Source organism: Mesoplodon densirostris, chromosome 16, assembly GCF_025265405.1.
Source record: "Mesoplodon densirostris isolate mMesDen1 chromosome 16, mMesDen1 primary haplotype, whole genome shotgun sequence".
Lineage (NCBI taxonomy): Eukaryota > Metazoa > Chordata > Mammalia > Artiodactyla > Ziphiidae > Mesoplodon > Mesoplodon densirostris.
Window position 1 is genome coordinate 27,999,935 of NC_082676.1, and position 12,623 is coordinate 28,012,557.

Below are 12,623 nucleotides of genomic sequence, written 5' to 3' on the forward strand. Positions count from 1 at the left end.
CTGTGTGTCCTGTGCTTGGCCGAGTCCCCCAGGACACCAGCAGCAGAGTGGGATTCACCCCGGGGACTGTGTCTACATTCTGGCCTGCAGTGAAGTTTCTGGAAAGGGCTGGTGGACACTCAAATCTGGGGGTCACCAGAGTCCTCCCTCTCACTCTCATCCCTCAGATCCAGTTCCATCCGTTGGAAAATTCTGGGGCTCCATCTTCAAATTACATCCAGATTCTGATCACTTCTCTCCACCCTGATCAGATCCACCAACCATCACCTGGGGCCCTGGTGACAGAGCAGCCTCCGCTTCACCCCCTTCCCATCCTTGCTCCACTCAGCAGCCAGAGCCACCCGGTCCCTCCTCTGCTCCAAGCCTTACATGGCTCCCAGCCAAAGTCCCAGGCTGACAGTGCCCACCTCTCCCACCTCATCAGCTGCCCAGCCCAGCCTTGTCCCATCCAGGCTGCCCCCACCACACTGGCTGCCTTGCTGTTTCTTGGATCCTCCAAGCAGGCTCCCACCTCAGGGCTTTTGCACGTGCTGTTCCTCCTGCTTGAAACACGCTTCCCTCTGACATCCACAGGGCTTCTTTCCTCTCTGTTCAGGTTGATGCCCCCTCCTCAGAAAGGTCCCATACCTGAATGAAGTGGATGTTTCCCATCTCATTCTTTCTTCTTCCCCTGCTTTTCCCTCACAGCCCTTATCACTATCTGATACTGCAGTTTACATTTTACGTATATTTCGTGTGTTTTTCTTGCTCTTCTCCCCTGAGTGGACTTCAAGAGAATGAGAGTTTCCATCTGTTTTGTACTCTGATGTTCCCAGCACCTGGAGCAGTGTCTGGTGCCCAGTAGGTGCATATGGGAGAATGAACGTCCAGGGAGTGTGTGAAGGGTGGGGGGCAGCCACTCCCAGCCCCCTCCGTGGCCCCTTGGTCCCCTCTCTGGGCATGGCGTCCCTCTCTCCCTGTCCTCACCCCCTCAACCCTCAAGGGCAGCACAGGGCAGCGAAGCTTCTCTTTCAGGGGAAAGGTTTTCAGATGCAGGCAGACCCTCCTTCAACTCCTCCTCCCCCTACAAGCCCAACAGGAGCCAGCAGTTGCGGTGCCCTCCACGGAGAGTCCTCAAAAGACGGGGAGACTTGGGGCGGACACATGCTGGGTGCTCCTGGGCAAGCCAGGGACCTGCTCCCAGCCCTGTGTCCTCAGCTGGAAGGAGGTAAGACCAATGAGCAGTGAACAGCTCTTGGGGAGCCTATTTTACAGACAAGGAAACTGAGGCTCAAGAGGTGAATTTGTCTCCAGGACAACTGGAGCCAGCGTTCCCTTCTCTGTAAAAGGGGTATGATAACTCCTCCCTCCTAAGTTTGCTGTGAGGATTAAACGAGTTCAATAAAGCCTTTAAGCCTTTAGTAGGGTCTGGCACACAGTAGGTGCTCAAGAAATGTTGGCTACTATTGCTGTCGTTCTGCGAGGTGAACGTGCTCACCAAGGTCCCATGGCCAGCAGGTGGCAAAGCCAAGATTCCATCGGAGGTCTGTCGAAAGTGATTCCCCCTCACAACCACAAAATAATAACAATAATAGTAATGTCAACAACAACAATAATAGTAACACCATCACCAGCATTTTCCACCCCATATGCTGTAGCTCTAAGATCGTCAGGTGGCAGCACCTGCCCCGCGCCCACACCCGGGGCCGCTGGCGCCGGTGCCTCCTGCCCCCCATCCCCCGCTGCCTCCCGGGGGACAGGTCGGCGGCCCGCACAACCTCCCGCTGGGGGCGCCCCCAGATCCCGCCGTCCGGGGATCCCCCGCGGGGGAGGAGAGCCCAGCTCCGGGGCTCTGGAAGGAGCCGCGCGGCCTGGAAGACATTACACGGCTGTCGGCCGGGGGGCGTCGCGCGGAGTTCCGGAGGGGGTCCCGGCGGCAGCGCGCCGGGGGAGGGGACGGCCCCACCACAAAGCGCGCTTTGTTCTGCGCTCCCCCTGGGAGCTGGAACCAATGGATTGGCGGCAGCTGAGGTCATCTGTCAGGCAGCGCCGGGGGGTCAGGCCCGGGGAAGGGGCCGCCGGGGAGGGCGGGGCGGATGGGCCGGCGGGGGGTCCGTGTGTGCGGCCGATTAACCCGGCTGCGCTCGCCAGGCCTCCGTGGCAGGTCGCTGCTACGCTTCGGGCCTCAGTTTACCCATCTGTCCAACAGGGAAGATAATTTCCTCCCCGTCCACCTGTCGGGACGACTGCATCCGGTATGGAAGTGGTGATGACGGTATGACGATGATGGTGGTGGTGGTGGCCTTTCTGTAATGAGCACTCCCTATGTTCCTGCTCGACAGAAGATCTGGAGTCGGGATGCGAACCCCAGAGGCTGCCTGGGAACATGGAAGCAAATGTGGCTTGTCTGGGAGGCAGGGAGAGACGCCTTGCAGCCCCTATCCGGACCAAGGCTGTCAAGGCCTCTCCCTGGTTCCCAGCTTTGACCCTGGATGCCAGACTTGGCCTACCTTTTGCCAGGGCTGACAGGTGGAGCTGCCCAGACCTAGCCCAGGGAGCCTCTGGAGCTCATCCTTGGGGGCCCCCTGGTCGAGGGTAGCGTAGGGCTGCACGCCCCCACCCTCTCCAAGACAGGTGTTTTTTCTGACTGGAGACAGATCAGGGTCTGACCACTTTACCCTCCTAAAACTAGATCTCATTTATTAATTCATTCACATCCCCATCTGCGTGTGCCTCAGCATTCCTGTCCATACAATGAGACAATTAGGATTCTAACCATTTGACACAGGGCCCCCTGGGGGATGAGGCCATCGAATCCCCATAAATTGCACGAAAGACTTGTGTGTGTGTGTCTTTCTGGAGAAAGGGCTCACAGATTTCTTTCAGGTTCTCAACTGTGTTCATGACCCAAAACAGGTTAAGAAGCACCGGCTGGAGTGCAGGGATGGAAAGCTGCCCCCCAAACTCTGGGAAAGGCACTTGGAACAGCCAATCTGGAGAGCAATTTGCCAGCACCTATGCACCGGCTAGGTGGTCCCACTCCTATGTACACAATTGAGTGAGCACAGAGTTGATGGCAGAAGGTGTTCACAGCAGCAAATAACAGTAACCCCCCAAATGGCCGTTAACAGGAGAATGAATGGTTATGTACAGACCCTGGCATGCCATGCAGCAATTCAAAGAATGAGCTACACCTATGTGGAATTTATTCATTTCACATAGTTATTGAATAACTGCTATGTGTCAGGTGGTTCTTGGCACTGGGCCTACGGTCATAAGACAGATCAAGTCCTGCCTCAAGAACTTACGTTCTAGTGGACGAGACAGTCATAAACAGAAACAGAAGATAATTGCAGGGAGTGCGATAAATGCCATGAAAAAAATAAAACAGTGCATGATAAAATGATGGGGGAGGGGGCTGTTTTAGACAGTATGGTCAGGAAGGCCCCTCTGAGGAAGCAACCAGAAGGAGGGATACTCTGGGAGAAGAGCAAAGGCACTAATGGGGTGGATGGCTAAGGTGCATCGCCAGGGAAGAAATGTGATCTGCAAAAGAAAGTAAAAAAAGAAAACATTCCTTACTTATACGAATACACACACAACTACTAAGTTAGAAAAAGGTCTGGAAGGGTATACGCCAAATTCATGAAGATAATTGCCAAGAGTAGGGAGGCACTAGGACTCATGGTGGGCTTCTGCTTGCTTCTCATATTTTATTTTGTTAATATTTAATTATTTAGCAGTTTGCTACCTTAATGTTTAAAAGGTGAATATATGCACATATAACTTGTGAAAATGAAACATTAAAAAAGTCTACCATGGTGAAACGGTTGGTCCCAGGGCAGTAAGGGAAATAAGGGGTCCCTACACACTGCCTTTCACTGGACGCAAGTTCCCTGGGGCAGTAGTTTGTTTTGGGAGGGGACACACTTTTGGATCAGGGGGACCCCAGAAGAGGCATGTAGCTCAGCCTGGAGGATCTGGAAGCTTCTTGGAGGAGGTGCCGCCTTTGCTGAGCTTGAGACCATCTGACATAGCACACCCAGTGTAGAGACCCTAGTCTCCTAAGACAGGCCTGGAGAGGCCATGATGTGTACAAGGCCACAGAGCAAGATTGGACAGGTAAGTAAACCTGAAACCCCAAACTCCCAGCCGGGTCTCCTTCTCCTACCTGAACCCCTGGCTCCTCTGGGCCGCTGATGGGCATCCCTCACAGCCAGACACCCTCCATCCATCCCCTTCCCACAGCAGTTGCTCTGCGGGCTGGAGGCCCAGCCTAGCTCGGGCAGGCCAGAAAGCAGCACCACCTGCTGGCCTAAGTGGGAAATGCAGCTCTCAGCCTCCACGGAGAGCAACCAGCAGGTTTCACCCTTCAAAACCCAGCTCCTCTTCCTTAAGAACGACAATCCCTCCCGCTCCAAGTCTGTTGTGCAGCCTCCTCCCAGTGCCTAGCAGTATGCCTAGCACTGCCTGCTTGGGCCTTATCTGTATGAAGGGAAAGTCCTTTCAAGAAGGGGTAACCACTGTGCTACTCTACCTCAGTGGGTGCAGGTGTCTTACATGAAACAGTGGCACCTCATGACAGAGGCTTATAAAGCATGCCCTCAGCTTCCTCACCCTTACTACAAACCTCAGGGGTAAAGTCCATTAGACAGCTTGGAAAAAGCGCCAGGGAAGGGCCTGTCCAATTTCATATGGAATTGGTGCACAAGCTGGTTCCAGAACATGGATCTCCTGGGAGCCAGCTCTTTCTTCTCCATTGGAGGTGAAGGGAATGTCACCATACTTGAAAATAATTGATGCCATCTAGGTCAGTGGTTCTCACCTTGTGGTCCCTGAACAGCAGCATCAGCATCACCTGGGAATTTGGCAGGAAAGCAAATTCTCAGGCTCCATCCCAGACCTTCTGAATCAGCAACTCTGGGGGTGTGGTCCAGCCATCTGTGCTTAGCAAACCCGTTTGAGAACCTGAGCCATTAGTCTAAAGCAATTATGCCTCCCTTTTTATTAAATAAACTTTTATTTGGGAATGATTTTCAATGTACAGAAAAGTTGCAAATATAGTACAGATAGTTCCCATATACTCTGCACTCAGCCTACCCCAATGTCAACATTCGTAAAATTATCTAAAATCCAGACCTCATTCAGATTTCCAGTTTTTCCATTAAGGTCCTTTTGTTGTTGTTTTTCCAAGATCCAATCCAGGATATCACACAGCATTTACGACTACATACGTTTTAAATTCCATTGGTCACCTCAGTCATCTTTCCCTGGGACAGAGAATGGGTGGGAAAGCTGTTGTCTTCATTACTGAGCAGGAGAAACTGAAGCTTGAAAACAGCAAGTGACCTAGTTCCCTTAGCAGGGCAGTGAGAGCAAGGCCCGCCTCACTCTGCACCCTTCCTCTATCTCTTCCCTTCCCCCCAGGACTCTAGGATTTCAGAAGTCCCTTTGGAACGTCCCACCTGGCCTACCCATTCCCCCTAACCCACCAGTACACGTGATGAGAGATGCCCCTCCTAGAGTGGGCCCAGCCCTGGGAGAGACCACCCACTGCCCCAGCACTTCCTTCCCTCTGCAGGGCCAAGACAGTGTCTAGTGTCTTAGTGACCTCAGCCTGGATAGAGCAAGGCTCCGTACAAGAGAGAGAGGAACAGTGAGAAAGAAACACTGTTATTTGCTTATCCAAAGTCATCTGTGATAGGTGGAAAAAAAATGCCACGAATCCTTTGTAGCTTCTCCAAGAGGTATAGGCTGTTTCCCCAGCCCTTGAATCTAAGCCAAACTTTTGATTTGCTCTGACCAGAAGGACTTAGCAGAAGTGACGTTGTACCAATTCTGACCTAAAACTCAAAAAACCCTTGGAGCTTCTCCTCTCTCTCCCCCTTCCTCTTCCCCTCCCTCCACACACACACACCTCCCTCCCTCTCCCTCTCCCTCTCTCTTTGAGCCCTGATGATATCATGAAAATAAGCCTGAACTAGCCTGCTGGAGAGGATACATGGAGGAGAACCAAGTCACCCAGCCAATAGCCTACCTACTGCCAGACAAGTGAGTCAGGCTATCCGAGACCATCCAGCCCCATCTGGGGTGACAGCTGATTGCATACAACCCCATGAGTGACCCTAAGCAAGATCAGCAGAACTGCCCAGATGAGCCCAGCCCAAATTGCCAATCCAAAGAATTTTAGGTAAATATACAACTTGTTTTTAGCTGCCAAGTTCTGGAATGGTTTGTTGCACAGCAACGGCTAACTGATACACAATTCCTCACTTCTCTCTTGTTAATGGGATTCCAATATTATTTAGGAGGCAGTGTGCCAGTTCTAGGAGATGGTATGTGATTGATGTACTAAACTGTTTGACAGCTGTGTTCCTGCCGTATTAGCTTTCTGTGCAGCTAGGGGTGGCGACTGTACCTGGTTTGGGCCAAGGAGACCTAAGTAGAAATACACAGGGGAAGACAGCAGGAAACAGGCCTCTGAAAAAGGCCTGACTTTATGACAGAAGTTGACAGGTCCAGCTGGCTGGGCCCTTCTTCCTCCCCAACTCCGTTCTTCCTTGAACACAGTCATGATTGCTGGAGATACAGCAGCCATCCTGTGACCAAGAAGTGACATGCAATGTGGGAAGGGCTGAAAGGATCACAGAGACGTGTGCCATAACTTTGCTGAGTTATTAAACCAATACCATTAGCCAACTGTCTCCAGAATTCATGCTATGTGGAAAAACAAACTTCTCTGTGTTTAAGCCACTGGAACCTAGGCTTTCCTTTACTTGCAGACGAATGTATTCACATGATATGATATATAGAGACAGAAACGCAAAAGGATCCTTGTCCTTGGGAATCTGGAGCCAGCAGCATGTGGCTCTCCAAACCCATCTCCTTTCTCATTTCACCCTCTCAATAATCCCTCAAGAGCAAACACACGACCCATTTTCCCCGAGGTGGGAAGTGGGGCTCCCACACTGTTCAGTCATGAGTCCAAGGTCTCGCAGCTAAGAAAGAGGGTGCTTCGAGTTAGACCTGCCCCCCAGGCACAAAGAGAATGCATCCCTGCTACACCTTTGCATGGCTCAGTCCACTGGAGGCCAGGTGTGTCTTCTGGGTTCGTGGCAGTGGTGGTTGGCGCCAAGGAGGCTGTTACTGCAAGTCCGGCATGGAAGCGCCCAGGTACACCCTTAGGTCTGAGAGGGTGGACTGCACAAGCTTGGCAGGGATGGTCTCTCGCTGCAGCTGCTGGTAGGCCGCATAGCGGTGGCAGCCCCCAAAGGAGTAGAAGTAGTCACCACCCTGAGCCCCTTTGATCCAGAGGACGTCGATGGGGGGCACGCTGTCTGGATCCTCCTGGAGAGAAGAGGGCGCAAGGTGAATAAGCGTGGCACAGTGCTGGACAGTTTGCAAAGCAGACTTTATTAACCTGGGCTGAGCTCCTCCAGGTGCTCAAGCTGGCTCATGCTGGCTTGTGAGAAGCAACTGTTACAGAGGCAACTGTCAGTTGGTTGACATCACCTTGGTAGCTGGTACTCTTAGCCACGGTGAGAGTATTTACACCAGGGGAATGGGCAGATGCTACAAATCAGGGCTCCCCACCCAGGCTGTTAACCATTTATCAGACCACATGTATATTATCTGTCACTGTTCTAGACTCTGGGAATAAGGTACAGACACAGCCCTTGCCTTCATGGGACTTTGGTCTAGTGGGGCTGATGGAATGGAGAAGTGAATGTTAGAGTGATAAATGCAATGAAGACAATAATGCAGGTTGACATGACAGGGATGGGGGTCCACAAGGCCTCTCAGAGGTGACAGTGGAGCAGAGACCTGAACACAGAGAAGTCCCCTGGGGAAAATAGAGAGGTGGAGTCATTTAAAGAAAGAGCCTGACTGCCAGGTTCAAATCTCAGGTCTGCCACTTAAATGCTCTGTGACCTTTGGCAATTCATATTTGTGCCTCAGTTGCCCGATCTATCAAATGGGGATGAAGATGACACACTCACCTCATAGAACTGTTGGGTTGAGTTAATAGACATAAACTGCTTCAAACAACACTTGGCACATGGAACGTGCTCAATAATACACACTGTGTATTACCCGTGGGAAGGGCATTCCAGGCAGAGTGAACAGCAAATGCAAAAGGTCTGAGGCCAGAACAAGCTCACTGTATTGCAGGCATGGCAAGGAGGCCAGTGTGATCAGAGTGGACTCGGGGGATTGAGAAGTAGAAGAGGTCAGAAAGGTAGCAGGGGGTAGGCCGTGGAGCGTTTTATTTATCTTATTTTCTTCTTCTAGTTTTATTGAGATATAGTCAACATACAGCACTGTGTAAGCTTCAGGTGTACAACATAATGATCTGACTTACAAACATCATGAAGTGATGACTACAGTAAGTTTAGTGAACACCCATCATCTCATATAGACACAAAGTTAAAGAAATGGAAAAAAAATGTTTTCCTTGTGATGAAAACGCTTCGGATTTTACTCTCTCAGCAACTTTCATATACAATGTACAGCGGTGTTCATTATGTCTATCATGTTGTACATTACATCCCTAATACTTCTCTTATAACAGAAGTTAGTACCTTTTGACCACCTTCATACACTTCTCCCTCTCCTTACCCCCCTCCCCACCCAGTCAATCACAAAGCTGGTCTCTTTTCCTAAGAGTTTGTTTATTTGTTTTTGAAATATAATTGACCTACAATACTATGTTAGTTCCTGGTACACAACACAGTGATTGGATATTTCTATACATTTCAAAACGATCACCATGATTCAGTCTCGTTAATCCTCTGTCACTACAAAAAGATACTACATAGTTATTGACTATATTCCCCACACTGTACATTTCATACCCATGACTCATTTACTTTATAACTGAACGTTTATACCTCTTAGGCCCTGGAGTGTTTTAAACAGGGGAGGGTGACATGATCTGAAGAACATTCTAGAAAGTTGTCCTGGGAAAGCAGGCTTGGTGAAGTGGACAGAGGCAAAAGCAGGGAAGATAGAGGCGAGGCCTCAGCAGGTATTCACCAGAAGTCGCTGTCCTGGGTGAGGGCATGGAGGGGTCACGGAGAGGTAGACAGGTTTGGGACATGTTTAGGGGGAAGATCCCGGGGTAGGGGTGAATGTGAGGAGAAGAGAAAGAAGAGAATATAAGTTGACTTCCTGTTACGGGCCTGAGCATCTAGATGGAGAATGCGTAGTCCTCTACATAGGGAAAGCCTGGGGCAGGGAGGGATGGGGTGGGGGGGGAGACCGAATTAAGTGTGAGCTGCTAGAAGACCTCCCACCACTGGCTCTCAGGTGGTCTCTTATTAGGCTGCTTTGATGGATTCATTCTTCCATTGATCCTAGAAATGATTATTAAGCAGTAAGACCCAGCAGTTATAAGCTGGGGCCCTTGAACCAGGCACACCTGAATTTGAACCTCAGCTCCTACACAGGGCAGTGGGGCGGGGGGTGGGGGGAGTGTGGGCGGGGGTGGTAAGCAAGTGGCCTTGACACTGGGCATTGTTCCTCATCTGCAAAATGGGAACAGACACCCTTCAGGCCGCTGATGAAGTCAGGGAGCTGATGCAAGTGAGGCGCGGAGCACAGCTTGCCCGGCAGTGGAGCAGCAAAGAGAGGCAGCTGTGCCAGGCAGGCCTTGTGCTGGGCACCAGGCGTGTGACGATGGGTGGGCAGAATAATGGCCCCCAAAGATGTCCATGTCCTAATCCCTGGAGCCTGTGAATATGTTACTCACGTGGCATAGGAACTTTGCAGATGGAATTAAGTTAAGGATCTTGAGATGGGGAGGTTATCCTGGGTTATCCAGACAGGCCAAATGTAATCACCAGAGACCTTAAAGGTGGAAGAGAGAGGAACAAGAGGAGGTCTGATGTTGCTGGCTTTGAAGACGGAGGAGAGAGGTCATGAGCCAAAAATGTGGGTGGCCTCTAGAAGCTGGGAAAGACAAGGAAATGGATTCTCCCCTAGAGCCTCTGGAAAAGAATGCAGCCCCGCTGATACCTTGATTTTAGCCTAGCGAGACCCATTTTGGACTTCTGAACTACAGAACTATAAAATAATAAAATCTGTCTTTGTTTTACGCCACTAAGTTTCTGGTGTTTGTTACAGTAGCCACTGAAAACTAACACATATGGTAACCAAAGAGAGGCCTGGTTTTTGCCTCACAGAGCATATCGTTCTGGCTTGGAAGACAGGTGACTGAGGCCATTACAAGCCAGTAGGATCAGAGGTATGCTGGTGGGCATGCAGGGGGCTGGGGGCCCACAGGAGGCCCCTAACCCAGCAGGGGCTGTCAGGGAAGACACTGACACTGACAGGAAGAGCAAGAAGGAGTTAGAAACAGTAAAGAGATGAAAGAGTTTTACTGGCAGGGGAAAAGCTTGTGCAAAGGCCCAGGAGTGGGAGAGTGCATCCCTGGCCAGATCCATCACAAACAGCCAGGCACCGTGCTAGTGTTATGGAAATAGTCAAGACAGGACAAAATCCCTGCTCCAGTGGAGTTCACATGAGAGGGAGAGGAGAGATAATAAAACACAAACAAATGTATAATGTAACTCAGGTGGACATAAGTGCTTCAAGGAGAAATACCTCAGGTTAGGGGGAGAGCTATAGAGGCCTGGGCTGATGGGAGGCAGGCACCTGACCCAAAAGAGGGAGCAAGCCCTGTGGCTACCTGGGAAGCAGTTCCAGGCAGTGGGAACAGCAGTGTAAACTCTACAGGACTGAAAGACAATCGGGCTAGCAGTAGAGGTGTTTGGTAGGTCACACATGGCCACCTTCCAAGGGTCTGGGGGAGGGGGACAAGATGCCATGCAGGCCTAACCTGACACACACGTCCCCTCCTTCCCCCGAATTTTCTGCCAGGATCACCCCAGCCTTCTTGAGCACTTCTGTGATGCAGCTGACTCCGTCCTCCCCAGTTCCAGTTCAAACAAGGCCCTCCCAGCAGACAGGACACCCCCAAATCCCACTGCCACTGCCTGAAGTGACCACATAGGTTATCTCAGGATAAGGTGGTGGCCATGCATCTGGGCACTGGGGACAGGCTGTGCCACTTTCTAAAGTGCCTGACCTTGGACAAGTTGCTTGAATCCTCTTGTGTCTCATTTCCTCGTCTGTAAGAACAACAGTAGTAGTATCTACCTCATAGGGTTGGCATGAAGAAGCTCAGTTACTTAAAACAGCTCCTGGCCACTTCAAGTACTATATAGGAATCAGGATCGTTGTTTTAATCATCTCCTCCAATCTCCCTGCTCAATGACTAAACAGAGGCCCAGAGAGGCCCAGCCACTTGCTCAAGGTCACACAGCAAATAACGTGCTCCGGCTGAGACTGAACCAGTCCCGTCTCGCGTCCAGCGCGACCTCCCTCCTTCGAAGCCCTCCCAGCGGCCGGCTTCCCCGGGGCCTCACCCGAATCGTGTCCACGAGGCTCTGCACCTTGGCTGGGTCCAGCACAGACGGCAGCGGCCGGATGAGCACGCTGAGAGGCACGTTGTGCACCGCAGTGATACAGCCCGAGTGGATGCTGCCGCCCGGCGCGCCGCCGCTCTGCCCAGCTCCCTCGGGCGCCCCCCGGCCAGCTCCGGCTCTGCCCAAGGCTCCTCCCGCGCGAAGACCCATCACGAAACGGCCGCCGCCTGAGCGGTCTCGGGACGCGCCGCCTCCTCTCAGGTCTTTAACCCCGGCCGGGCTGTACCATTCCGCGCGGGCGGCGAGGGGCGCAGCCGCACAGCGCCTCTCTCCCCTGGCCCCACAGTGGCCTGGCCCACCCCCGAGCGCCCCTGCGGGACCTTCGCTCGGCTCTCCCGGCGTTGCGGGACGCGTGCGGAGCTCCGGCTCTCCGCTGGGGGGCGCCTCGCCGTCTCCCCTCTGCCGCGCGGCGTCCCGGGAGTGGAAGCGCCGGGGGAGGCTGACTCAGGGTGAGTCTGCAGGTCGTGGGACGGGAGGGGCGCGGGTGGCGCACAGTTCGGGGTTGACTCAGGGTCACGGGTGGCGGGGGCGGGGACACGGGTTGGAGGGGGCTGGACCTGCCCAGCGAGGGTGAGTCGGCAAAACCTGGCTCTTGGCTGCCCAGCCTTTGGATCCCTAGTGGAGGTGGTGATAATACCAATGACATTTGAAATACTACGAATCTGCTGAACCTGGTGCTGTGTCAGGCACTGTTCTAAACACTTTGCATGTACATTAACTTATTTAAACCTCAAAACAACCCTACAAGCTAGGTATGATTATTATTCCCATTTTACAGATGAGGAAACTGAGGCACAATGAGTTTTTTTTTTAAGTGATTTGCCCAAGGTCATGGAGCTAGTAAGTGGCTGAACCAGGGTTCAAATCCAGGCAGTCAGGCTCCAGAGTGCTCTCTCAACCCACCGCTGGTTGCCTCGGTTCAGCAAAAGTAACTGTAACAAGGAGCCTTTTGGAATCATGTTGACAGTGTGTGGGCCCTGCCCTGGAGTTCCACAATAATAGTCTCGCTGCATCCTCACAGCGCCACTAGGAAGTAGGTGTGATTGTTGAAGCACTTGTCCAAGATAGGGCCGCTGAAAATGAAAGTCAGATTATCTGAGCTCAGAGTCCCAGGCCACTTAAACACCTGCTTACAGATGAGGACACCAAAGCTGC

The 12,623-nt window shown here is 52.1% G+C and overlaps 1 protein-coding gene across 1 annotated transcript; it reads right to left on the reverse strand.

The window, feature by feature from the left end:
* Positions 1-4,980: 4,980 nt before the first annotated feature.
* On the reverse strand, positions 4,981-11,854 carry SRXN1 (sulfiredoxin 1). The gene is made up of 2 exons (XM_060079009.1): positions 11,409-11,854; positions 4,981-7,326 (listed from the first exon to the last, which is right to left on the reverse strand). The coding sequence occupies exons 1-2, from the start codon at positions 11,616-11,618 to the stop codon at positions 7,123-7,125; spliced, it is 414 nt and encodes a 137-aa protein (XP_059934992.1). The 5' UTR covers positions 11,619-11,854; the 3' UTR covers positions 4,981-7,122.
* Positions 11,855-12,623: the final 769 nt, after the last annotated feature.

Bases quoted from the DNA above. Each gene is read 5' to 3' on its own strand.
- SRXN1 (XM_060079009.1), bottom strand. From the start codon at position 11,618: ATGGGTCTTCGCGCGGGAGGAGCCTTGGGCAGAGCCGGAGCTGGCCGG. The intron at 7,327-11,408 runs GTGAGGCCCCGG...TCTTCTCTCCAG, and splicing joins GCCTCGTGGACACGATTCGG to GAGGATCCAGACAGCGTGCC.